Below are 27,706 nucleotides of genomic sequence, written 5' to 3'. Positions count from 1 at the left end.
GACTTACACACCAACGCAGTGATTTTTGTTGTTGCTGTTTAAATCAGGTAAAGGATTTTGTTCATCAGTTAGCATGATACATCTTTTCAGACTGAAGAGACTGCCTTTACCCTTGAAAACAAGAATAGGGCGCTTCTGTCAGGGAAGGTTGTCCTTTCCTATTGAGCGTGCATGTAAAGCAGGGATGGAGAAAGGAGACCCTTGCCTGTCCAGCTTAGATCAGTCTGATAAACCCCCAGAATCAATGGGGAGACCAATGTCCTCATCAGATTGACCTCATAACTTTTAATAAAAGTGCAGCCATCCTTAAACTTTTTTTCCCATTCCCTTAGAGATCCCTTTTCTCCTATTGACTGTCAATATAAAGTCAAAGCCTTATGAAAGAAGTAAAAACAAAAAATAAAAAGCTTGAGGAATTACTCATGTCCTAGAATTTTCTTTATCACCTTTCAGTGAGGTGGTGAGAAGTTAGGAGAATATAGTATTAGCATGTCTCTTCTCTAAGATAAAGTTATCTCGGGGGAGTCAAGGTGAATAACTGCTGAAAGGGAGGGAGTAGAGGAGGAGAATAGACTTTGTTTTCCTCTTTGTATCAAAGTTTCAGAGAATGAGGAAAGAGTGAAAAAGAAAGGGAAAATACATTTCCCATAGGGTCATTGTGAACTTTCTGTGTAGGTAACCACGTGTTAACTTCTTGGGATATACTCTTCCAGATATTTGTCCAGGCATACAGAGTTTCCATATTTTTAATGCATGTGGCACCAGTTTTTCTCACTTGTCACTTATTAAACATCATATGTGTATGATTTTATTTAATGGCTATGTTTAACCAGTTCCCAAAAATGCAGTGACTATTTTCTTATGCATCTGTGTGTGTGTGTGTGTGTGTGTGTTTATTTGATCAAATTTTTTTTCAAGATTTATGTATTTATTTTAGAGAGAGAGCACAAGAGCGTGTACAAGTAGGGTGGGGGCAGAAGGAGAGAGAGAATCCCAAGCAGACTCCCCACTGAGCACAGAGCCCCACACAGGGCTGATCTCATGATCCTGAGACCATGACCTTAGCCAAAATCAAGATTCAGACTCTCAGTGGACTGAGCTACCCAGGAGCCCCCAGTTGATCAAATTTTTTATCAGAATAAATTCTGTGAAAGGGTGTACCAAAATGGCGGGTATGTTTTACATTTTGCAAAACCATGGCCAAATTACCCGGTTTACACAGCTACCAATGCTACTTATTATCAGTATTTTTGGCCCTTTCCAATCCCAGGCTAGAACATTTTATTGTTGTTTTATGGTTTTTCGACAATTATTTTTAGGTCAACATTTTGCTGGGCACTTTGATAGATGTTAGAGGTTCAAATTAGCTTTTCTTCCAGAAGCTCGTGGTCAAGCGATATATGCAAACACGCTTTGAAGAGTACATATGCTCATAGCAGCTTGAGCCTTATGAGCAAAAACTAGAAGAGAAGGGAAGAAAAATACCTATCTCTGGCTGAAGATGTCGGGGAAAGACTTGAAGGTAGCAGGTGTTATCTGCCTGACAGATGAAGAGTTGAGTTCACTAGGTTTGATGACAGAATGGTTAGTGGGAGATCACCTTGAAGAGAGATCATTCAAAGCATGGAAAGGAAGGTACATGATGTACCCACAGTGGTGCCCATGGAGCACTCACAGTGCACCAGAATATGGTGTTTGAAGCTGCATATGAATTGCCTTGATTTTCGCAACAACACCATGAATTTAATAAGAAGAATCGATCATCCATTTAACAGGGAGAATCTATCATTTGAGGGAGGCAATGATGGAAGCTGGACTGGAAGGTGTCAAGGACCCCACTCTACTATACTACCTCCCCTGAGGTTTTTAACAAACTGAAAGTGGGAAGATATTGAAGATATTGAAGCATAGCAATGAAAAACCATCATTTCTATTGTTGTTCTTTTTGTAAGATTTCTTCAGTGGCATTCCAGAACTTGCAATTTAAAGACAGTCTTGTGTCCTCAAACTTCAGTATTCCTAGGAATCCCCTGGGGATCTTACTAAAATGCATGTCATGACTCAGCAGATCTGAAGTGAAAACAAAGAATCTGGTGGGTTTTGGGGAGTTTTTTGAGAAAGAGAGAGTGGGAGAGAATCCTAAGCAGGCTGCATACCCAGTGTGGAGCCCGAAGCGGGGCTTGATCTCACTACCCTGAGATCATGACCTGAGCTGAAATGAGGATCAGACACTTAACCAACTGAGCCACCCAGGCCCCCCAAAGGGTCTGTATTTCAAATAGGCTCCCAGGTGATCCTGCTGTGGCCCACAGACCGCACTTTGAATAGCAAGGCTATAGGCCAGCACTGTCAAATGTTATAACATTCTGTAGAAACATTCTGTTTCTACCCTGTTCAATTCAGTAGTCACCAGATACATGTAATTATTGAGCACTTGAAATATAGCTAGTGAACTAAAGAATTGGACTCTAAATTTTATTGTTGATTAATTGAAACTCAAGCAGCCATATGTGGCTAGTGGCTACCACTTTGACAGCATAAGTATAGACCAGCTATTAGGAAACTAGCTGGGGACAGATCGTGAAGCCCTGTTGGGATGGAGGAATGAGCTGAATTGAGAAGCTGTAGCTGATACATAATAGAATGGATGTACCATGATTGGTCATAGCCCAATTTTAAGAATCAAATGCCCAAGCATGGCCAACTTCTTTTCAGCAGAGTCACATTATGATTTTCTTTAGATTGCTGAACTCCCAATTAAAATCATCCTTTAATGCATTAATCTTTGAGTTGATATGTCTTTACCCAATGAAAATTCTATCGAAGACAAAGGTGAAGCTTAATAATAATACTTAGTGATACAAACCTATCAAAAAAAAACAAAACAAAACAAAAAAACCTGTGCCAGTTCTTCTGGGCCTGAATTTACTCATTCTTCTTCTTTTCCTGTTCTAAAATTAGAAAATTATAAAGGTGGGCAAATATCTAGCAGTTGTTCACCAAAGAGTGAATTAAAAAAAGGAGGGTCTGTTGGTTACTGTTGCTTTTGCTTCTGTTCAGTGATAGAATGAGTAGGAACATTGATGATTCTTTACTCACGGAGGTCTTTTTTTCCTGGGTGGAAGCTAACCTACAATTTTGATGTTGCAGCACACATATAAATCTTATCATAAATCATAAGCATCATTGAAACATTATTAAGTCAAAATAAATGTTGGAATAATTATGTTAACACTGTTTAAAACTGCAGCAAAATGAAGTCAAATTTCCAGTGACACCATGATAGACATTTAACCTCATTACTATTTCCAAAAACTTTTAGGCAGAGTCTGAAAATCCAAATAATTTCCCATGTAGAATAGCACTTTTTGGTATTTGCACATGTTCTTTAAATTTAAGAGAAATGAGAAAAAACAAAAATCTTATCAAATTATATTATACTAGCATATTTTCTCAATTTTTGGGCTGGTATATCCCAACCAATAATTCATTTGATGACAGATTTTCTTTAATATACAGCCTTATTGAGGTATAATTCACATACCATACAGGTCACCCATTGAAAGTATCTATTGGTGTTTAATGCATTTGCACAGTTTGCAACTGTCACCACACTCAATTTAGAACATTTCTATCATCTCCAAAAAGGGTGCCCTTGTTGCATTAACAGTTGCTTCCCTGGACACCTGGGTGGCTCAGCAGTTAAGCGTCTGCCTTCGGCTCAGGGTGTGATGCTGGAGTCTCGGATCGAGTCCCACATGGGGCTTCCTGCATGGAGCCTGCTTCTCCCTCTGCCTGTGTGTGTGTCTCTCTCTCTTTCTGTGTTTCTCATGAATATATAAAATCTTAAAAAAAAAAAACAGTTGCTTCCCATTTCCCTCCAAACCCTCCATAGTTTTGTTTTTTTTTTTTCCCTCCCTGCAAATATCTTAACTTTAAAAAGACTGGTTTTTTTAACTCATTTCCTAATAACGAGAAAAAAGCTCCACATTGTTCTTCTTCTGGACTCCTGACATATGTTGCTAACCAAAGAAATACTTGCCTTTTCAATATTCCTTTTCGTTTAAAAAATACATGTGTAGTTATTTATTTCCTTTGAACAGCTGCTACCAACTGATTCCTAAAATAGATGTTGTCACATGTCTGCTAAAAAGGCTGTTTAACAACATAAGCATTCCCTAGATCTAGCAAAACATAACCTGTCGAATTTAGGTTCATTGCAGTTATGATTCCGTGGCAGTTACCTGCCCTACTTCTATGTCGATTTGCATTTTATGAACATTTTTACCTGCCTGTGTACCTTGAAATTGATTATGGTACCAACAATATATATGCAATTCAGGGTCAGAGGGAAAAGACGCCAGCCCTTTATGCTTCATGAAAAATCAACCATTTAAATATATATGGCAAAATAAAATGTGTTGTGACATTCTTTTTTCTTTTTGGACATGTCTTTGTAATAAAAGTGCTGTTTTATTAGGTGATAGAACACAGCCAAGCAATGAATTACATCCCATTTTTCACTACAGCTTCTTCTCTTAACTCCTGGTTGCATTACATTCTGAAAATGCATTTTGCTTGAGACGGAATGCTGGCTTTTTAATAATACTAATGTGATTTCATCACGTTGAAGAAAAAATATATTGCCTGTATGTTCAAAGATTGAAACTTATAAACTAAAAATTTTAAATCAATATATCAATATTTTATTTTATCCTTGGACACATGAAATTAAGGACATATTAAACCTGATTTGGTGGTAAATGCAGGATTAGAACGAAACAGTTTACCTCTCGAAGAGGGGGAAAATAGTAATAAGATAAAGCATACTACTGCAGCACTCTGCAGAGAGTCTATAAATTCAAAAAGGAGAAAATCTACCAAAAACCCATTCTAGATAGTTGTATTTTTTCTTTTTTGAAGACAGCAGTTTGTATGGGTGAAATTGTGCTTTCATATATAGATAAATATGTGTGTGCATGTATATATGTATTTGTGTGTATATGCATGTATGTGTGTGTGTGTGTATCCCTCCAGCATCCACAGAAAGTTTATTCTCCTGTCATATTTGCACTCTGTCCTGACTTCCAATAAGAACTATAGAAATTTATAGAAAATAATAGTTTGATTAATTTATAGAAAATACTAATTTATAGAAAATATCAGTTTTCCATGTCTGGCATATCAAAGAAACCTAGCAAAGGTTGAGAAGTCACTTAGAATCCTGTTCCTTTATAGTCAACTCCATGTAATTGCATCTGTTGACTTCTAACTTGAAATCCAAAGTAAGAAAATGGTTGTATACTGCACCCTCAGCTTTGGGACATTATAATTTTTTTGTTGCCTTTTATTAGCACAACATACAAATGTTCAGTTTTGACTTCATTGTCATATTGTTTATTACCAAACGTAAAAAAGAAAGCACAACCCATTTCAAGAAATTAATTCAAATGTGGGAAATAAGCTCCTCCTCTCCCCCAAAAGTCATTTATTTTACTCTTAGCTTGATACGAGGTCAGCTAAAGTAAATAATATATGAGAAATACTCTATTTATACAGACGTTTTTACCATTCAAATATAAAGATCTCCCTGACTTGAAAAACACCCAAGGACAGCAACAATAAGAAATACCTTTAAAGCCAGCTAAACTCCAGTTTCTGCCAGACATAAATATCTTCTCTGTGAAATACGGTGCTGTTTTCTCTGTTTTAGGCTATCATTTTTGTGGAATGTAGCAACATCTCCTGACTAATGACAAGTGGAAAGCATAATACAATATTTACCATTTCAGTGCTACATTGCATAAATATTTAATTGGTGTTGCATATGCCATTTGCTTTTACATTAGTGGGACTGAGAGCAGTGTGTTCGGGGAGAAATATCTACATACAGAGGAGTGAAAGGAAAAGTAACTGGTATATATGTGATTTTTTAAAAAACTTGATAGATTGCTAGGAGTTTTAGGAAGGAATTCATCATAAAACATTTAAGTTCTATTGGATCTATATTCAAACAGAGGTCTTATCCTATAGTATAAGGTAAAATAAAACTCAGATATGTATTGATTCTTTTAATTTATTGTTTCTACATACCCTTAGGATGTCTACTAACTATTCACACCTCGTCTTTCTTTCTTAAAATTAAGATTCTACAGTTCCTTTGTTAGTGCTTTGTAATGTAACGCCAGAGAAGGAGATGACCATCCATTCATGCATCCATCATTCATTCAACATTTATTTATTGAGACACTGACAGATACAGCAGTGAACAAGATAACACAGCCCTTGCCCTCTTAGAGATTGTATCTCGGGGCATGCAAACAGTGAGCATTTAATTGTCATCATGAGGGCTATTTAAAAAGGAGAAATGTAGGGGACTAGCGACTGTATAAAAGGCAGAACTCAAGGAGTTTGAGCCGTAGAGAAAGGTTTGCCTGCTAAAGCCTGAATAACAAGTAGGATTATGTTTTTGGACAAATGCTGATGTCAGGATAAATTTTAAGTTGACCACATAAACCTAAATGTGGTCCAAAAAATCAATCCTCAGGAATATTAAAACCAATATATTGTGATATAATAAAGATAAGATCTCAGTGTGTCTGAAGGGGAAAAAAAGTGATGATATTCATTTGTTTTCTTTGTTGAGGGAGTATCGCTAGGACCTCATCACGTAGTTAACACCTAGAAGGGGAAAGAAATGTTACTTTGGAAAGTTGGGGCAACTGGATTTAAAATTGTCACAAAGATGTGTGGTCTGTTTCAGATTGTTCCTTCCCCTTAATTTTAGATAATGAACATACATACTTGAAGAGTTTTATCATGTATGCCCAGAAGATCGTTTTAAAACTGTTAAAAGAAATGGTATCTGAGTTTTTTCTAAACATTCCGGGTACTGTGTTAATCTGTTCTGAAGATATCTAAGAAACATATGTGTTTCTGGTATTTCAAACATTGTTGGGAAATGAAAATCACATTGCTCTGCGTTTGATAACCAAGGAGCTCAGCATGTCCAATTTCCATTAGTGAGTTGGACCTAAAAGGCATTACTTTGAGACTCGTCCATTATGCGTTGTAAGCACTTATCAAACGGAATCAAAGAACAACTCTATTTGTATCTAGACCCACTCCTGTATAATACTAAGAGAGTTTTTGAGATAATATTCAGTGTTTTTCAAGATAAGAATGTCCATTCTTTCCTTTACCTGATGAGTTTCATCACTGGTGATTTATTCAGGCGTTTACACACAGAACTGGTGCTCCTCTCCTGGTGGTGGTCTTCATCGGCAGGGCTGGCATGACATTGGCTGCCTCCATCCTGGAATTGTCACTTCTCCCTAATGCTTGACCCACAGACCGATCCTTCCTTTTTGTCTTTGCTAGTGAGCTTTTCGTCCCCTTCATCAATTTAATAGGCCTTCTTGTACCCTTAAAGAAGAGAAAGCCTTCCACATATTATTATACATTTCCCAGGGCTATAGAAGGATATCCAAGGGTATCTTAAAGATCACCATATATGATTCTAGAATGTGGAGCCCTTAGCTCTTCTATTAAAAAGGGCTATTATTTATTTATTTGAGAGAGACAGTGCACCTCCATGCACAAGTGGGGAGAAGGACAGAGGGAGAAGATCTTCACGCTGACTCCCCACTGAGCATAGAGCCTGAGGCCAGCCTCAATCTGAGGACCCATGAGATCATGACCTGAGCCAAAACTAGGAGTCCATCCCTTCGCTGACTGAGCCACCCAAGCACCCCAAGACACCCGGGGTGGGGGATGGGAGCATCAAGGGCAGGGCTTCATTCTGAGACGAAATGATGCAAGTAGTTTTGTATCTTGTATATTTTAATTTGCTTTTTTTTATAGGTATTTCCTTGTAATTATTACCAATATCACAGTCAATTTAATTCCATTAAGTTTAGCAGTTACTGAATTTCCCTCCTAAACACTGAATTCACACACACACACACACACACACACAAAAGACATAGTCTTTACCACAGTGAGCTCACAATCTTATATGGAAAAATACAATGCCAGATTTGCATATCACATTACAACATATTTTTAGAACATTGTTTTTAAGTACAGACCCTCAAAACACTAAGACTTGAGTTTTATATCCCACTTTAGCTATGTAATGCTGTGTAGGGAACTTACCCTCCATCAGTGTAGACAGGATTAGTAAGAGTACAGCTCTTGGATTCTTTAATAAAATAATTAATGTGCCTGATAAAATATAAGTGCTCAACTAGTTTTAGCTGCTATTATTATTCTTTACAACAATCTAGTAGAACAAATTTTATTATCCACACTTTTTAGAAAGAAAAGTCTTAGGCCCAGAGAATCAGTGGCTTGTGCTGTGTTAAAGCCCAGATATATTTAAACAGGGACCATGATGCAGGTCTTTTTATCTTGACCCTGGAACTTTACCCCACTATATCATAGGGCATTGTTTCTCATAAAGATTAAAGAATTTAAAGGGAGTACATGGATAGAAGAATAAGACTGAATGACAATATGAGGAATGTATTCCCTTTTGTCTTCTACCCCATCATATCTGATTATGTCATAAGGAAGGTCTCAGTAGATGTTTGTGTGTCATAATCTGTCTCTTTGAACACTTCTTTCACAAATAAAGAACACTTCTGGGTAGCCTGGGTGGCTCAGCAGTTTGGCGCTGCTTTCGTCCCGGGGCGTGATCCTGGAGTCCCGAGACTGATTCCCGTGTCGGGCTCCCTGCATGGAGCCTGCTTCTTCCTCTCCCTGTGTCTCTGCCTCTCTCTCTCTGTCATGAATAAATAAATAAAATCTTTAAAAAAAAAAAAAAAAACACTTCTGCTGGCTATCATTTCCACGTAGATTTTAATAGTATTGCTCATAGTTTACTCCATTTATTCTTACTGTTGCCTTCTGTTTGTCTCAAGAGATGTTGATTTTTCTCTTAAGGTAATGCTATAAAATTTTCTTTTAAAAAATGTATTTAAATTTTTAAGCTCATAATCTCACAGAAAAAAATAGATATGAATGTAAAAATATATTTTGCTATGAAATAAAAAGGCATAGATGGCTCATGATTTAATCATAAAGGTAGTAAGCACTTTTTTTTTAATGTACAGGAGTCATTACTAAGGAGACTAAAAAATTGGTCTCTTTCATTGGGCCTTTTAATTTCATTCTAGATCCTTTAATCTTTTTTGTTAAGTACATTTATAGTTGCAACAACCTCACTGCGATGTAGCTAGTGAGCCCATGTGAGTTACATAGCATTTGTACATAAAGCCTCATCATATTATTTCAATCATTTCAAATAGTCACAAATTATTTTCTATTTTTAGACTCACGATATTTTTAGATGCTTTTTACTACCTCAGAGAAATCCTTTATGATCTTAGAAAAGAATCATATATAGAGGAGCAATGCATGTGTAAAGTGGGAAAGTGGGCCACTTATTTTTAGGAGAAGAGTGTGAGACCACCAAATACAAAAGCCAGTTGACAGTGTGAGCAAGGTATCCTGAGGTTCAGAGATGACAACTTCCTTTGTATTTTGCTTTGAAATAGATGTCCACAAATGCTACATAAATATCCGTTAATAATAGTTAAGATAAATTCATAAGGAGACCTGCTCTCCAGGTCAGCCCAGATTAATGGGGGAGCAGCTGGAATGGTGGCTTCCTAGGATATGTTCCCACCTGCATGATGACTTAAGAGGGTCAAGGTCTGTCAAGGGTCAAGATAAGGTCTGTCAAACTTACCATCATGAACTAGGGTACCATCAGTGGTGAGGCGGATTCCACACCACTTTGCTTCGCACATACAACAGAACTTGATAAAGTAGATGGTGACTGCATTTTTGTTGATGAACAGATGGTGAACAACAAACTGTATGAGAGGGTTAGACCTGGATTCCTGAAGGGTCATTGATTTTGTTTCAAGTTGCCACCTGACAGCCATGACACATGCACACACAACACACACATTCCCAGATCACATTTACCGTCTCAGATGTAACCTCTTAGAGAAGTGGATTGTTTTGAAGAGGATGTTTTTCTGGATTTTGCCATACATTAATATACCAGGTTTCCTCTAGGAATGTCCATTTCCCTAAGGGTTGGATCTTTTATTTTATTTTATTTTATTTTTTTTTATTTACAATAGTCACACAGAGAGAGAGGGAGAGAGAGAGGCAGAGACATAGGCAGAGGGAGAAGCAGGCTCCATGCACCGGGAGCCGGATGTGGGATTCGATCCCAGGTCTCCAGGATCGCACCCTGGGCCGAAGGCAGGTGCTAAACCGCTGCGCCACCCAGGGATCCCTTTTAATAATGAAGATTTAGAGTGTCTTAAAATTTCAAAAAAATGTCACTCTCATATTTATTCTACTACTTTTTCAAAAAGTCAAAACAAGCCAGGGCACCTGGGTGGCAGTCAGTTGAGGGGTGGACTCTTGATTTCAGCTCAGGTCATGATCTCAGGGTCATAGTATCAAGCCCCAGGTAGAGTTCAACGCTCAGCAAGGGGTCTCCTTGAGATTCTCTCTCTCCTTCTCTCTCTGCCTCTCTCCCATTCTCTCTCTCTCTCTCTCTCTCTCTCCCTCTCTCTCTCAAATAAATAAAATTTTTTTAAAGCAAGCCAAAGAAAGTTTTATGTTTAAGTAGATTATTAACATACTTTCATTACAAGTGTGAGGCTATAGCTCTTAAAGCTATTATGGAAGAAAGGAATCCAGGTGAAAATTGAGTCAGTAACAGGCTTTTGAATAATGAGTAAATCCATGGAGTTTCCGTGGCAAAACTACTAATAACTGTCACTAATGAATCTTCTGTTACGTACATTTCATGATAACAGCAAAGTCACTGTATCGGCATGCAGGGAATAGTCTATAAATCATGTAAATGATTTCATTGTGTATTTCAAATGTTCTTTAAACAGGTCCTCTTGCCATAGTCCTTAATGTTGATAACTGTTACCTCAAAGTTGATTGATAAGGCCTGGCTCCTTTGGACAAGCTAATCTAATGGTGGTCAACACTTTATTCTTTCCATGAGATTGGAGAGTGAATGCTTCTTTCATTCAGAGAATGGAACCTGGACATGAGAGAAAACTAATGAAATATTAGGAAAACAGCCTGTTTTTGAAGTCCTGACTTAAATCCCTTGGTGACAGACACAGCCGCAGCTTGATTTTCATAAGCCCCATCAGCTTCAATGTCGGCTGTCGGTGGACGGCTAGAATAACTCTCTCCTCAACAACATCCTTCAGCGTGTTACACTGAACCTACATGGTGAAGAGAGAAAAAATAAGCAACAAAATTTGGAAGTGGAATTTTTAATGTAAATTTAATTCACCAAAGAATATAAATCAAATATTCTGGAAAATCTACATAACTAAATCACTGTCTCATCAAGACATTGCTGTAGCCAAAATAATCCTGTCTTCCCATTACTGACATAATGCCAAAAAAGTAGAAAGGAAAAATGTATAGCGTGATTATGTAAAATATCAGCAGCCATTTCTTGTCCCCTTCCGCCTCACCCCCAAAAAGCCATTAGTTTACATAAAACCTATGATTTTAGTATTTTATAATACTCTGAGACACTTGCTACCTCAAGTGTTACTAGTACCTTTGAATATCAAAAATCCTGTCGTTGAGATAATTTCCTCCTTAATGACAGCTTGAGTGCATATTAATATGAAAGCTTTCCAAAAAAGTATTGATTTTAAAATGACCATATTTGGAAAAAATAAAATAAAAATAAATAAAATGACCATGTTTGGGCCAGCAAGATGTAGACTGTATGAATAATATTAGACTTGAAAGCTAATAACAAATAATAATGGATTAGAATGCCAAAATATTGCCCAACACACTCCGTCAACATGTATATGAACACAGCAGGAAATCCAAAACAAAAGCTAATTTATGGAAAACTATGTATTCCTAATGACAGTTTAGACCAGTAGGGGTCCAAGTTACAAACTGCATCTTTACATGAGATGCTTTCATTTTACATAGAAAACCTGGCTGTATTCTGTAAGCATGTATCAAATCAAATCATTGTCTTATATTTAAGAGCATTTTTTCTTATTTTGTTCTGTAAAATCTAATTGCTGCCCATGAGCATCAGGTGTATTTATATATTTGTGAAATTAAAACATAAAATGATGTGATCTTGCTTGCACAACCCAAGATACCAAAGGAATTGTGTGCATGAAGTGATTGTTTGACCCCATGCAATTTTATTTTATTTTCAAATTTTAAAAAAGGAAAAACAGCATTAGTCTTCTGATATGTTGATAGCTTATTGATGCCAGATGCTTTTGCCTGTGCTCAATGATGTAGCCTAAATATTTATATTTTAAAACATATTGACGTATCAAAGAATTTAAATCTGGAAGAGACCTTAGAGATCATTTTGAGCAAGTTCTTTTGATATTTATAAAAATGGGAGATCTAAGCCTCAGAGAAGCCCAGTGACTTGCCAAGGTCCCACAACTAGTTAGAGCCAGAATTGAGACTGGGACTCGGTTCTCTTTTAGTATAAACAAAGCTCCACAAGACGCCACGGGCAATCTGTGTTGAAAACTGTGCTCTTAACTGTAAAAGGTCAGATTCCGATTTTCTTTTCCAGCAACTTCTGATAACATGTTCTTAATGACTCTTTCTCAGAAAGATTATTTTTGGGAAACTGTACCATGGTGGATATGAGGTGATTTACAAGACAGGAAAACTCTAGACCTTAGCTTGCCTCCATGGACTTTCAGGGATTTGGAGGCATACGCAGAACCGACTTACAGACATTTTCAGGATGATATTTTATTAAGCCCATTTTTTCTTAAGCAGACTCTGGTTCTCATATTATCTCTTATTTTTTTTTTGTCTTTGTGAGAGTGTTTGCTTGCTCTTGTAATATTAAACAGCATTTAGCCAATAATGGCAGGCATGCTAAGAACTATAGTCCAGGTTGCCAAAACCTCAGAGTGTCACTCTTCAGGGTTCTGGTGGCATAAGCTACATTCGGGTTTCTGATGGCAAGGGTGCTTGCTTCTGTGTTCGCTTCACAACATCCCCTGTAATTTGCTCTAAGGTTCTGGCAGACTGCTGGACCATGTCACCAGCTGTCACCACCCCTCCTTCCCATCCATATTTGGCAGTATCCAAGAACAGAGGCATGCCAGTAGAAATAATAGTAGCTGTGATAGCAACTTCAGTGGCATGGTCCCCAGAGACAAGATCAAAATTTGGCACCATTTCTCTCAACATGGAACTAAAAATGGTACTGAACTTGCTACTTGGTGGTATATAATTTTCTTTAATGACACATTTTGGTTTCAAGTGTTCCCCATGCTGGCTTTTAAGTATCAAACCAGCATACATTGGTTAAAAAGAATGGAATGCCCTTTTTTGCCCTGGAGAAGGGGTGGAATTGCTCTAATATCATGGACTCCTTTCATCTCCATCAGCCTTGAAAGGTAAAAGGAATGTGCACTATAATTTCTTTCACTGGAACGATCGTTGAGTCAGAAAGAAAATGTCTTCATAAGATTTCACTAGCCTATTGTCTTATTTCTGCTTCTCATTAACTAGAAAAGCCTACAGGGAAAACAAAAAACCAAGAAGGTTATAAAATGATTTTTTTAACTATATAAGAAATATTTCATTGTAAACATCTTCAGATCTGTTGAATCCAAGAATACCATGAGACAACCTGAAAAGATAGAGTCTGTAAAGTGGACCCTTTGGCTGTTAGTAATATAGTTTGCAGTAATAACGGAAGGTTTAACATCCATGTCCATTACTTCTCGAGTTGATGTGACAATTTTTATCATCAATTTGGGTGATAGTATTGAAAATGTGCTAAGTTTGTAGATGACAAATGTTAGCTATTATAACTAATTTAGAAGGGTTCTGACTGGGAATCATCTTGAAAGTCTATGTTTTCCTACCCTGAGAAAAGGGGAGGAATTACACAAGGTGCCCTCCAAGGCTTCTCCTTACTATTAATGGTTTCAGGGGCTCTGTTAGTCACCCCTGTTTCTCAGGAGCCAGTTCAGCTACAGAGATCCAGGCCTCTAAGATCAACTTTCAGCAAAATATTGAAAAAGTTGAATTATATATTAAATAGCTAAAATCTTCATTTATTCCCTTTCTTCTCAAGCTCCTCTTTTTTTTCCCTCCATGTCCCTGTTTTACTCTTAACTGCAAAGATCCATTTCTGCTTCTCTGACAACTCCCCTCACTCCTCACAACTGCAGAAAGTAAAAAATTTATTCAGACAAAAAGTGGGATGTTTTAGATAAAATACTACAAAGTGCTATGGTAGTTTTTAATTGTAGGAGGTCCTCTCATGAAGACATTTCAACTAGACTTCAAGGTACTAGTGAGATGTCATCAGAAAGAACTTGGGAACGGTATCCCAGAAGCCAGGAATGACAGGAACAAAGCCATGGAAACCAAGAAGTTAAGGGCAGGATTTCAGTGGTAGACAAGCACATCTGGCCAGTTCGGGGTCCCTGTGATACATTCACATGGTTGCACAACAGATTTCCAGAACTGTTCAATCTTACAAAACTGAAACTCTGCACCTTTTAGACAACTCCCCATTTCCCCTTACCCTGATGCCCAGCAACCACCGTTCTTTCTGCCTCTTTGAGCTTGAACTACTTTAGATAGCCCATATTAGTAGAATCAAAACAGTATTTATCTTTTTGCGACTAACATTTTATGTGACCTAATATCCTCAAGATTCATCTATGTGACAGCCTGTGGCAAGGCTTCCTTCCTTTTTAAGATTGAGTAATAAATATTCCCTTGTGTGTTTATACCACGTATTCTTTCTCCATTCTTCTGTTGATGGGCATTTGGGTTGCTTTTGCCTCTTGACTATTGTGAATTGTGCTGCTATGAAGATGGATGTACAAATATCTCTTTGAGACCCTGCTTTCAGTTCTTTCTTCAGGGTATATCCAGAAAGGAGATTCTGGATCATATGGTAGTTCCAGTTTCAATGTTTTGTTTTGTTTTGTTTTTTTGAGGAATTTCCATAGTGTTTTCCATAGCAGTTGAACCATTTTAGAGTCTCATCAGCAGTGCACCAGGGTTCCAGTTTCTGCACACCCTCACCAAGACAAGTCACAATGTTTTGTTTTATTTTTTTTAAAGATTTTATTTATTTATTTATTCATGAAAGACACAGAGAGGGAGACAGGCAGAGGGAGAAGCAGGCTCCCTATGGGGAGCCCGATGTGGGACTCCATCCCGGGTCTCCAGGGTCACACCCTGGACTGAAGGCGGCACTAAACCGCTAAGCCACCCGGGCTGCCCAAGTCACAATGTTTTTAAACTACAAATCAATCTGGTTAAGCTCATGAGTTGACAGTCATTAACCTAGTACATGCATTTGTTTAATCAGATTGTTTTCCTTCGAACACCTGAGATTTGCACTAAGGATGCCTTTTCTTGCTCTTCCCTCTGCCTCCTGATGGAGTCACTTACCTTTCTACCCTCATATCTTTCCTAGAGGAGCACCTAGGAGCCTTGTAGAGACGGGCGCCTGCAGGGAAGGTTTAGGGAAGATGAAAATAGATGTTCTTTAGTTCTGCTAGGTGTTAGGTGGACTACTCTTCAATAAACATTTAAATTTAAATGTAGTATACAGTTAGAAAACTGTACAAATCATAAGTGAACACACCAGTGGAACCACCACCTGGATAGAAAAGTAAAATATTCCATTCCAGAAGTCCTCTATGGCCTCTCCCAGTTATTCTCTAGGCCCTCTTCCCTAGAGGTAATTACTCTGGTGACTCTTTTTTAAGATTTTTAAAATTATTTTAATTTAAAAAAAAATAAAAAATAAAATTATTTTAATTTATTCATGAGAGACACAGAGAGAGAGAGAGAGGCAAAGACATAGTTTAGAGGGAGAAGCAGGTCCTTTCAAGGAGCCCCATGTGGGGCTCGATCCCGGACCTTAGGATCACACCCTGAGCTAAAGGCAGATGCTCAACCACTGAGCCACCCGGGCATCCCCTCTGGTGACTTGTTCCTACCAGTTAATTTTACCTGCTTTTGAGCTTTATACATATTAGCTTATGCAATATTCATGTTTTTTTGGTTTTTTTTTTTGTTTTTTTGTGAATAGGTTTTCTTGCTCAGTACTGTGTTTGTGAGATATAGCCATGTCATTGCACCTGGCAGTGTCTTACTCATTACATCGGTCTATAGAATTCCTTGTATGACTACCCTATAATTTGTTTATCTTTTTACTGCTGGAAGACATCTGGGTTTCCATTTTGGGGCTATTACAAATAATTTTACTGAGAATATCCTGATTCATGCCTTTTGGTGCTAATTGTATACATATTTCTACTGGATATAGAGACAGACTTTTGTAGACCAGCTGGGGACTTAACCATCATTTCTAAGATATTTCAATATAAAGAAAATACATTCTAATTCCAAACAAGCAACTTACAAATGATTTTGCGATTTGCAACCATTTTCAGTGGGTAAAACATCTTGTATTTAGAAGCCCATTTCAACAAATGGACAACATCTGACTATATGTGCTGCTGTCAAAAAAGAAATAAATCAATTTGTGTTAACATTTTTTAAGTTTCTTTAAATTTAAATTCAGAACAATTGAAGGACAACAGCACAGTATAGGAAAAAGAATCCTGAAATAGGGTCAAGAGATCTTGTATCATAAGTCCTCTTTATATATTTTTTAAAAGGCATTGAGTAGATCGCTAACCTGCTCGCTGCCTGTGTTTCACTTTTACAGCAGAGATGATGACCCCTGTTAGAAGATAACAGACATTGGGGTGCCTGGGTGGGGCAATTGGTTAAGCGTCCAACTCTTGGTTTCATCTCAGGTCATGATCTCAGGGCTGTGAGTTGAAGCCCTACACTAGGCTCCGCACTAGCTACAGAGTCTGCTTGAGATCCTCCTCTTCCCCCCTACCCCCCGCCATGGCTTCTTTCTCTAAAATAAATAAGTAAATACTTTAAAAGAGAGAGAGAGAAGATAATACACATCAAAGTATTTTCAAATATAAAAAACACACTTGGGTAGACATACAATGCTATTGCTCTCATTCACAAATTCCCTTCTTCCTTGGATAACATTTTAGATATGAATGTAGCCCCCATCCCTCATTAAAATCACCCAAAAATTCATGGAAATAGAAATATGAAACATGATATGAGAAACATTTTTTTAAGATTAAACCTACATGAATGCTTTTTGTAACTGTAAAATACACACGTATACTGTTTACATGTAATTCTTAAATTGTTTTAAAGACTCTTAGAAGGGCGCCTGCCTGGCTCAGTAGGTTTGAGTGTCCGACTCTTGGTGTTGGCTCAGGTCATGATTTCAGGGTTCTGAGATCAAGCCCCACGTTGGGCTCTGTACTTTGTGGGGAGTTTCCTTGTCCCTCTCCTCTGCTCCTCCCCCCACTTGTGTTCTCTCTCTCTCTCTCTCTCTCTCTCTCTTTCTCTCTCAAATAAATAAGTAAAATCTTTTAAGACATAAAATAAAGGGGCTCCTGAGTGGCTCACTGGATTGAGCGAGCATCTGTCTTTGGCTCAGGGCGTGATCCCAGGGTCCTGGGAACCCCACAGGGAGCCTGCTTCTCCTTCTGCCTGTGTCTCTGCCTCTCTCTGTGTGTGTCTCTCATGAATAAATAAATATAATCTTTTAAAAATTAAAATTAAATAAAGACTCTTAGAGTTAACCAAAATAGCCTGTTGTGAATTTCACTCATATCACTATAAAATTTTCTTTCTACAAAAGAGAATACAGTACAGTGGGAAAGTATTTGTATGGAAGAATTGTGCCTGGAATACGCAAACATTACTTAGTGGTATCTCTGCCCATCTTTTGCCATCAAATACCACCCCTACCTTCTGTTTTCTTGATCTAGTAGAAAAACATTATCTAGCCTGTGGCCCTCACAGAAGCCACATTTCACTTTCTTCAATATGGATTCTCAGCCCCCTGGTAGACAGACGGGTGTATCGTGGTGTCCCCTTCATTATCAGAAGGTCTGGGTTTAAGGGCAAACTCCACTATTTGCCTGCTTGAAACCTTAAACTCCCCCCAAAGCCTCAATTTTCTCAGATCTAAAATGGAAAATAAAAGTAGTCATAGTAAGTATTCATTGGAATCTTTGTGAAGATTCAATGAGATAAAGCAGATGAAGCACCAGCACAACATTTGATACGTGAGAAATGTTTAATGAATGTTTTATTTAAAAAAAAAATACCGCATCATGATGTTCTAACACCACCTTCCTGCCAGCTGATACTCTTCACCTAAGCTATCTGCCCAGGGGGGTGAGGGACTCTGAAGAGCACAGAGCTCCCAGCCACCCCTTGACACTCTCCACCCAGCCCACTTGGTCATGCGTAAACCAAGGATCACTTTTTACCATTCATGAGTAGTGGCACCAAATGCCTTCCATTGGGGTCAAATCGCCTTTCCAACTCGGGTGTTGGAAGAATTGGGCTCATCCTTCTGTATTTATATATGTATTTTATTTCACTAATCTTTCCCTTATTTGTCTGCCAAGACCTTCCCGTAGTGTTATTGCACAAGTGCTCAGTAATTTCTCGAGCAATTTTTACTTTTATGAGTTTGCTACCTCCCTCTGCCTCCCCCTCTCTCATTTTTGGAACTAGTTTTACTAACACCTTGAATTTGTATAAAAATCTCAAGTTACACATAATGAGGGTCAAGAGCATTACTAAATAGCAAACACCAAGATTTTCAAAGTCCATGGTATCCTAAAACCAAACAACTTGTTGGTCTCTGTTTTCAGTGCAGTGTTAAACAAGATATAATATTATTTGGTGTGGTTCTCATTATACAGCATGTTAAGTAGAACTGGAATTTCATTTTAATGAGATTTTCTGTAAGAAAAAATATATAATAAAGTTATTGCCTATCTGGCAAAAAATAGCTCTCTAAACACAAACATAACATTACTTTCTAACACTTGACATCTGTGGAGGATTGCGTGGATTATCTCTCTTCTTCAAAGTCTATTAAAACCAATAATATAAACAAATTTGTCATTCAGGAAGACTTTTTATGTTACATAAAAGCTCACAATGATGATAAATTATTTTGTGTATAAGTTGACCCTTTTGGAATATTTATCATTGCTATGCGAAAGTATGTCTGTCAAAGCTTTCACTGTATGCAAAAAGAGCTCCCATTATTTTACTCAAAAATTGCTGAAATATACCTAAAACCTTGAAAAATGTATGAAATGATAAATGTTTAGAAAGCACCTGACATTTTGCCACTCAAACACTATGTAATTTAATGCAAAATGACATATGAAGTTATCCCTCCTTACAAGTTGACAGTTTGTGAATTCAAGAATTCTATAACGTATATCTTAATCCTTGAAAAACCAGAGTTTGAAAGGAATTGTTGGCAGATTATAACTTAAGAAGGGGAGTATATACATTTGTTAAAAATATACGGGGTAGATGTAGCTATGTTTGTATCTATGCTTATGGTGATTCTTATTATAGCATAATTTTATGTCAGGAGTTGTTAACAGAAGAACGTGAAACTTATAGAATGCCCTCAAGCTGTTGAATCTTTTTTTTTTTTTTTTTTAACTTTAATTAAATAAATAAAATACTAGTGGACTTTTACTCAACTGCTTTTCATATACTATTATGCTAATATAGTCATTAATTACTTATAACACTTTATTCTTGGTTATTTACTTACTTGTTTTATATTTATTAACTTTTCCCTTAAATTACTATATTTTTATCCACAACAGTGTTTTTTTAGATTTGAAAACATCAGAACATAGATTTCATTTATTTGACAGTTATTTAATTTTTTTAATTTTTATTTATTTATGATAGTCACAGAGAGAGAGGGAGAGAGGGGCAGAGACATAGGCAGAGGGAGAAGCAGGCTCCATGCACTGGGAGCCCGATGTGGGATTCGATCCCGGGTCTCCAGGATCGCGCCCTGGGCCAAAGGCAGGCGCCAAACCGCTGCGCCACCCAGGGATCCCTATTTGACAGTTATTAAGGCCTACTTGGGCACTATATAAAATCCATGAGATACAAAAGTGAATGAAAACAGTCTTGCCAAGATGCTTAACCAAGTCGGGGAAGGGTACCCCACAAAGTTGGGGCCTACCATCTGAGTGATGAATGAGTATTTTACAGTGGATGAAGAGCATAACGGTAGAAGGAACTATTGAGAGGTAGCATGATCTGGTCAGGTGAGTTCAAATAGTTCAGTAATCTAGAGTCTGGAATAAATAAATGAAGTACTGATATACTAAGAACAGTCCTACTATGTACCAGCTGTCCTTAACATATTCTCATAGACTTATCCTGTCTAGAAAGTTCCTGTAAGTTAAGGAAGGTAGGTTTAGCCAAACTCACTTTTTAAGTAAAACTGATGTTAATAATGTTCTATCATTTGTCCAAAGCTAAATCCTAAATTGAGGATTAGACCAAAGTCTAACTCTGTCTAAAGCCCTTGCTCTTTATACTGTGCCAGTTTAACTATGTTACTACATATATTGCATATTTAATGAAGGCTTGCCTTTTGTAGTCATCACACTGTTTCTAAGATTTTCAGACCCACATCAGAAACTGTACATGAAATTACCTAACATGTAGTATGTTGCTTCATCTGTGCCTTGATGAATTGAATGTCATAAACTCATCTTAAATTTAGAATATTCAAATATTACAATATTTTATGCATCTAAATCCACTCTGATCATTTCATATGCCAGCTAATTTATCTGAGAGACCAGTTGTTACTTTTTACCTTCATCCAACTGAATAGGTCATGTTTCTTGAGAATATAGGGATGCTGCAACTAAGCATTACACATGTGCAAGTGGCTTGTGGTCAGGCAAGTTTGGCGGAGGCTGCTCTAGAGCATTCTCCCACTTACCTAAGTGACAGTGAGGCGTGGACTCAGATAAAGCAGAGCAGATGATGCATTCTAATCCTATCGATATTGTACTGCATTGTTACTTACATTGCATTTGTGTGAGGAACTGTTTCTTTTCTAGTTTTTTAAATGCAATGATCTTTGTTGTTTCAGAACATGGAAATTTTAACTTTACATATGAATCTTGTTATCAACATGTTACCATTTGCTATACTGGCTAAAAAACAGCAGACCTTTAAACAACTTGTATTCTTTGCCCCCAGCAATGCATCTCTTTGGCCTCAATTGGCAATTACAGCAAACTGAAAATGACACATTTGAGAATGGAAAAGTGAATTCTGATACTATGCCAACAAACACTGTATCATTACCTTCTGGCGACAACAACAACGGTAAGAGAAAGAATTCTGTGTCTTGTGTGTTTCTTTAACATCTCTTTTCCATAAATTTATTTTTATCCATGTCACATCCCGTTATATCGGGGAGAGGGAAAAGATTTTGAAATACAGATGTCATCTTTTAATGAGGGGTTTTTATTCATTTACTTGAAAGATTGGAAGTTCACAGTTTTATTAGAGGAATAATGCAGTTTTCTGCTTTCTGATTTGATGGCTAGACTTTTCCAGCTTTCCCTCTTGCAAGTGGGTATTTTGTTTTATTTTTAGCCTGTAAATAGGCTACAATTCAGTATATCATCTCAGATACTATATCTTGGGTGTATGAAGCTTTTCTCATTCAACTAACATATGGAGTTGAAATACCATATTAATTTTGTTATAAAAGCTTTGAAATACAAAACACATTAAAGGATATAATTTATTGACCTTTCCTCCGCTTGCCCTTTCTTCTGTAAACCTTCAACAAAGTTTGCACTTTGGGCTAACAGACTTTCACATCCTTTGGTTCTGAATTTAAAACAGAATTTAAGAAGTTTAAGAATGCTTTCTTTCATTTTTCCATATAAAAACCCAGGAAAATGTATATATACATGTGTATATTTATATTATAATTACCTGTGTTATTTTGATATATGTGTGTGTGTGTGTGTGTGTGTGTGTAACTTTTGACACTTGGCATCCTCTGACTTTTTGCAAAACTTATATCTCAAAACAACCAGAGCAAGATACCTTTTTTTTGTCGTGTAAATATATCATCTGCCTTTAAGCATTTCCCAAGCTTTTCTTTCCCCTTTGTTTCTTCTTATCTCGTGTATTTGTATTCTGCTTTGGCATCAATTATGTTCATCCTCATGTGGCTAGTTTCTTTGCAAGACTAGAAAGAAGCTATTGTGTATTTATAGATAATATATATTTATTTATATTTATATATACACTGCTGTTTCACATGGACCCATTCACCATGACTAATGCTTTTATCTTTTTTGGTTGTTGTTGTTCTCTGTTTTCTCATCTTCTGTTTTATTTTAACAATAATGCTTTATGGCATTTCTCTTTCTTCTTAGGGGGCCTGAGGAATTTTAGAAGATGTTAGATTTTCATCATCATAATAAATACCCTTAGCCCCACACCTGTATGGAGCCTTTTGATATAAAGCTCCATGTGTCCCAAGAAACAATAAGCTGGTGACTAATACGTCACCACACCTGAAGACATGAAAACTGTAGGTGGGGGAAATTTCAATTAAGTAAACAATGGTTTAATTTTTTTATACACTGATAACACAGACGAACTGATCAAGTAACTACACAGAAATTAAGAGCATTTATTTTTGGTTCATGTAGATTGAAATGTAGCCTTTCTCTTAAAGTAGATAGTTTCTGCAAAAAGAGCCTGATGGCACTGACCACATACGGAGGGAATTTTTTTTTTTTTACAGACTCAAAAAATTAGACTAAAATGAGAAAGGCTTATTATAGACCTGTCTTATTTTACAGTCTCCTAAGCTTTTATTATGGTTAAGACAAAAATGGAGCACAACTAATTAGTTTCACAGTACTTGAGCAGCGCCTACTAAGAGAGCGATGGGTTGAGAGGTGCTCTCACAGCCTAGTACTGGTTCCTGGTGTTCGTCAGTTACTTTGTAACCTTGGTCAAGGTGCTTAGTGATTCAGATCTGCAAGAAGATTTTAGGACAATCCTGGAATATACTGTCTGGGATCATAGCAGATCCAGGCATTTGAAAGAGCATCAGTGCACATGGCCTCAGAAATTCTGCAGAACTAACAGAGTTGTAAACCGTTCTCTAGGACTGCAGTGAGAAATCCATGTTATGTCACGATCCACAGACCCCGGCACGCATACATCTGAAATACGTTTCCCAAAATAATGCTTATCCTTATTTTATGAAATGCACCCTGGTTTCCTTACTCTGTTGGGTTTCCGTTTATACCAGTGCTTCTTGACACTCACTCAAAGGATTTCACACTTTACGAGGGATTGTGGTCCACAGTTTCCAAAACACTGCTCTGAAAGTCCTTCCCTCTAGAAGAGACTGAGTTTCCCCCACAGGATTATAGAATGCACTGCGTACAAGTGATGTGTGCCTATAGAACTATATATACATGGAAGCAGGATTCCTTCTTCCTACCCTTGTAAAGAAGCCCCCCACAGAAGGAACCAGAAACAAATGTCCCAGGGTGAGTTAGGTACTCTGGAGAAAAACTGACCTTCCAGCCTGCCAACAGGCCTGGGGGTTCATAGACATTTCTCCTTGTGGAAGGAAGGCTATCTCTGGGCTCAGACCTCGTCCACAAAATGTGAACTAATTAGTAGTCACTTGTCTTGTTTATTATTTCTCGAAGAGCAACCCCCTCAAAAAAAAAAAAAAAACCTAAACTAAATTGTAAGAAATTCTTATTTCTGTTTTTCCAAGTAAATATTCTTGGTGTGTATCTCTTAAATACTTATGGGGCGCAGGGGGACATGAGGGGACTGTATTTACAAGAAGGAGGGGGGTAGCTTAAAATCATGGCTTTTAAACCTCTGTGATGATCCTGCACTGTCCATACACCATCATCCACTGCCTCAGTTTTATAAACTATCCAGAGAAGCATATCACATCATCTCTTTAGAAATTCTAGATTACAGCCCTTAGGAGAGCCTTAGAATTCTGAACAAAGCTCACTAGGAGAATTAACTGTGCTAAACATAATGAGACCATTGATTCACAGCTTGTAAGTACAATACTTTTGTTTTTGCGGTCCTATTTTATTCTTACTTTATAAGCATAATTATAAGGAACAGTCATGGTGCTAAGGCTTCAGTAAACTCCCTGCTTGCTTTTAAGCTCATTTGAACAGAAGCTTCTAAGTGGTATTTAGTATATAAAAGCAGAATTTCTGTTGTATGCTCTGAGCTTTTACCGATTATTCCCTAGACCATCTTTGACTACAAATTTTAGAGATGGGATGTCAGATGTGTGGGGTCTCAGGCAATGGACAATGTGAATGAAGAGGTGAGAATGAGGTTTTTGAACTTCTAATACCAGTCTCTCTCCAGAAACTGAAATTATTCCCCTGGACCAAGAAATTCGTTTAGCCTAATGTACTGGAAAGAATCACACAGGCCTATATTCAGATCCTAGCTCCTTCATTTATTTACTTTGTAACCTTGAGCAAGTTACTTAACCTCTTGGAGCCTCAATTTCCTCACATGTAAAGAGGGAATCATAGTCCCCATCTCCCAGCTCACTGACTGCCGGCAATCTGGCAGGCCTACTCCATTTCCCTTGCAAACTCCCTTCCATTCCACACTTGTCAGCAGTGGTTCCAGATCGTCTTACGGTACTCAAAACCCCAGCCCTCTCAACAGATGGACCTTTCTATTCAACAACAAATAGAAGCCTTCTTAGGAAGTTCTCTTTAATTTCTTGTAAACAAATCTCCGTTCCCATGCGTGTCTGGATCTGTGCTTTGCTTCTCTTTGCCCTGTATTCAAGGCTCATCTTTCCATGAGTATTCTCAATCCCATTCTGGATCTTCAAAAATTTACCCCCTGTTGCCACCTGTCATCAACATGTGAGCCTACTGAGGCCTCTCAACATCTTAAAAAAGAAAACAAAGAAACCCTTGACTCTACTTCCTGCTCCAGCTCTACCCTGTTTTTCCCTTCTCCCTTCACATCCAAGGAGCACAGCATCTGTATTCACCTCATGCATTTCTTCACTTTCCATGTACTCCTTTGTCACAGCTCTTCTCAACCACCACGCGTTAAAACCAATGCTTTCGAGGGTTGTCAATTGCTGTGTCAGTAGCATCAGTGAACACTCTTCAATCTTTATCATATTTGAATTCTTGGTAGTATTAATAGTTAGCCTAGCCCTCCTAATTGAAATGCTCTTCTCTCTTAGCTTCCGTGGTACTGCGTTCACCTTGGCTCTCTTCCTGACCCTTTGGCAGTGACTTCTCGGTTTGTTGAGTTGACTCCTCTTTCTCTGCCTGTTCTCCCCACATTGGCATTACTCAGGACTCTGCTCTTTTCACAATATGATTCCTCTGGGTTCTCTTATCAGCTCTCCAGGTGTCCATCATGTTCTGTGTGCTCTGTGCTATGTTACATTCTGGGTGCTCCCAAATCAATATATGCAGCATAGATATTTCTGTCTCTTTGAACTCCATATAATCAACTATGTAAAATCTATCCTAGTACCTTTGGAACTTATCCACCTGGGTGTCGTCCAAGCATCTCAAACTTCATGAGTCTAAGACTGAATCCTTCAACTACTTTGGCTCTCTATGACTACATAATAAGGCATATCAAGATTGAGTGGCTTAAGAGAACAGTTGATATTACCTCTTATGATTCTGTAGATTGATTGGGAAATTCTTATGTTTGTGCCTGGGTGTTTCATGCAGCTGCTTTCAGATGTCAGCTGGGGCTGTTGGAAAGCTCCACTGAGCTGGAAGTCTAAGGTGGCTCATTCTCATGGCTGGCAGTTGGTGCTGTGTGTTGGCTGGAGCTCAACTGTGGCTGTTGACCAGAGCATTCCACGCAGCTTGGACTTCTCAGCACATAGCAGCTGGTTCTGGAGAGAAGTATCCCAAGAGGGAGCATTCCAGGAGACCCACACAGAAGTTATGAACCTTCTCACTTTGGACATCGGACACGATGTCACTTCTACTACATCTTCTTGGTCAGGAAAGTCAGTAAGATCAGCTCAGATTCATGGGAAAGGAGAATTAAACTTTCCCTCTTGTGTGGGGAAATGGCAGGGATTCGTTTCATAAGAGCATGTGGGATGGAAGATATTGTGGTGGCCATCCTTTGGGAAATATAGTTGCCGTATCATCTCTCTTTCCAGATGTGTCTTTCTTTCAGGGCTTTTTGTGTCAGGAAATGGCATCATCATTCACCTAGTTACCTGGGCCAGAAGTTTAGGAGTCATGCCTAACTCCTCTCTCACTTCCATATGCAATCATCTAGTTCTGTGGGTTCCAAGTCCACAGTATCTCTTAGATCCATCTTCTCTCACCTGGATTATAGAAGCACCTTCTGTCTGGGCTGTTTCGTCTCTAGTGTTGCTCACAGTCTTCAAACACGAATCTGACATATCCGTATCCTGCCTGATCCACTCCAGTGACCTAGACTCCAGTCAGGTGCCTTTAAATGACTTCCAAGGCTCTCACAATCTGGCTGTTCATCATACCATCCTCTAATACAGAAGCAGTAGAGGAGGGAGATAGAGTATAGGCTTTTAAGCCAAGCCTGCTGGCTTTACTTCCTCATTCTGATCATTCACGGCTTGGTTACTTGGGACAAGGTATAAATTACTTCTTTTGCCTTAAGTTTTCTCATCATTAGAACAGTCTTAAAAATTCAGTGGAAATACTTTAAATGAAAAAAAAAAAAGGAAATACTTAAAATAGTGTGGAGTACATAACAAGTGCTTGAAAAATGTTAGTGGCTCTGCTCTTACTACTTAATGTATGTCTTCTTTGCTGGAGTAGGAAGCTCAGATTATATGCGTTTTCTGTCCCAAGGTCTCAGCACAGTTATCAACATACAAAAGGTGCTCAGTTACTGTTTGTCAAATAAATAGATGAAAATAGTATAACTAAATGCTATAGACTATAAAAAAGGGCCCAACACAGTGCCTTGCAAAGTATACACAAAACAAATCTTGGTTACAGCCTAGTGGTTAAGAATTCAAGGTCTGCCACCTACTTTAGGTGGCTTTACATAAATTGCCTTCCCTAACCTCCTATTTCTCCATGGGATAGTACTGAGGTTTAAATCAAATAATACATGTAGGCTTCCAGGCAGTGACTGGGACATGATGAGTATTTGATACATGTTAATAATTATTAGTTCACTCTTTTTAACATAATTCTAGATTATGCACTTGTAATTTGTAGCGGAACTTTTTTAAGAAGATCTTTAAATCAGCATCAAGAATATTCTCTAAAGCAATAATAGATATCTTATTGTTAGTTATTTTTAGTTATTTGGATTTTATGAAAGGAATCTTACTTTGTTTTGTTGTGGGTTTTTTTTAAGATTTTATTTATTCATGAGAGACATAGAGAGGCAGCGACAGGCAGACAGCTTCTCCTGTGGGGATCCTGATGCGGGACTCGATCCCAGGACCCCAGGATCATGACCTGAACCAAAGGCAGATGCTCAACCACTGAGCCACCCAGGTGCCCCTATGAAAGGAATCTTATCCTTAATACTCCTTTGAATGCATATTATGGTACATTTATTTATTGAGCATATACTATGTGCCATGCACAGAGCAAGGCTCTGAGAATATAGCAGTGGAAAAAAAAAAAAAAAGATAGTCACAGTTGTTCTC

At 37.8% G+C, this 27,706-nt stretch overlaps 1 protein-coding gene across 1 annotated transcript in view; it reads left to right on the top strand.

Annotated features, from left to right (window-relative positions):
* Window positions 1-27,706, top strand: part of TENM3 (teneurin transmembrane protein 3) — a 605,974-nt gene that overhangs the window by 446,831 nt on the left and 131,437 nt on the right. The window contains 1 exon segment of the mRNA XM_035700253.2: window positions 21,217-21,345. Coding sequence (XP_035556146.1) covers window positions 21,217-21,345 — 129 coding nt within the window.

The sequence above is a fragment of the Canis lupus genome, chromosome 16 (assembly GCF_003254725.2).
Source record: "Canis lupus dingo isolate Sandy chromosome 16, ASM325472v2, whole genome shotgun sequence".
NCBI classification, from domain to species: Eukaryota; Metazoa; Chordata; class Mammalia; order Carnivora; family Canidae; genus Canis; species Canis lupus.
This window is presented reverse-complemented; position numbering and strand designations above follow the sequence as displayed.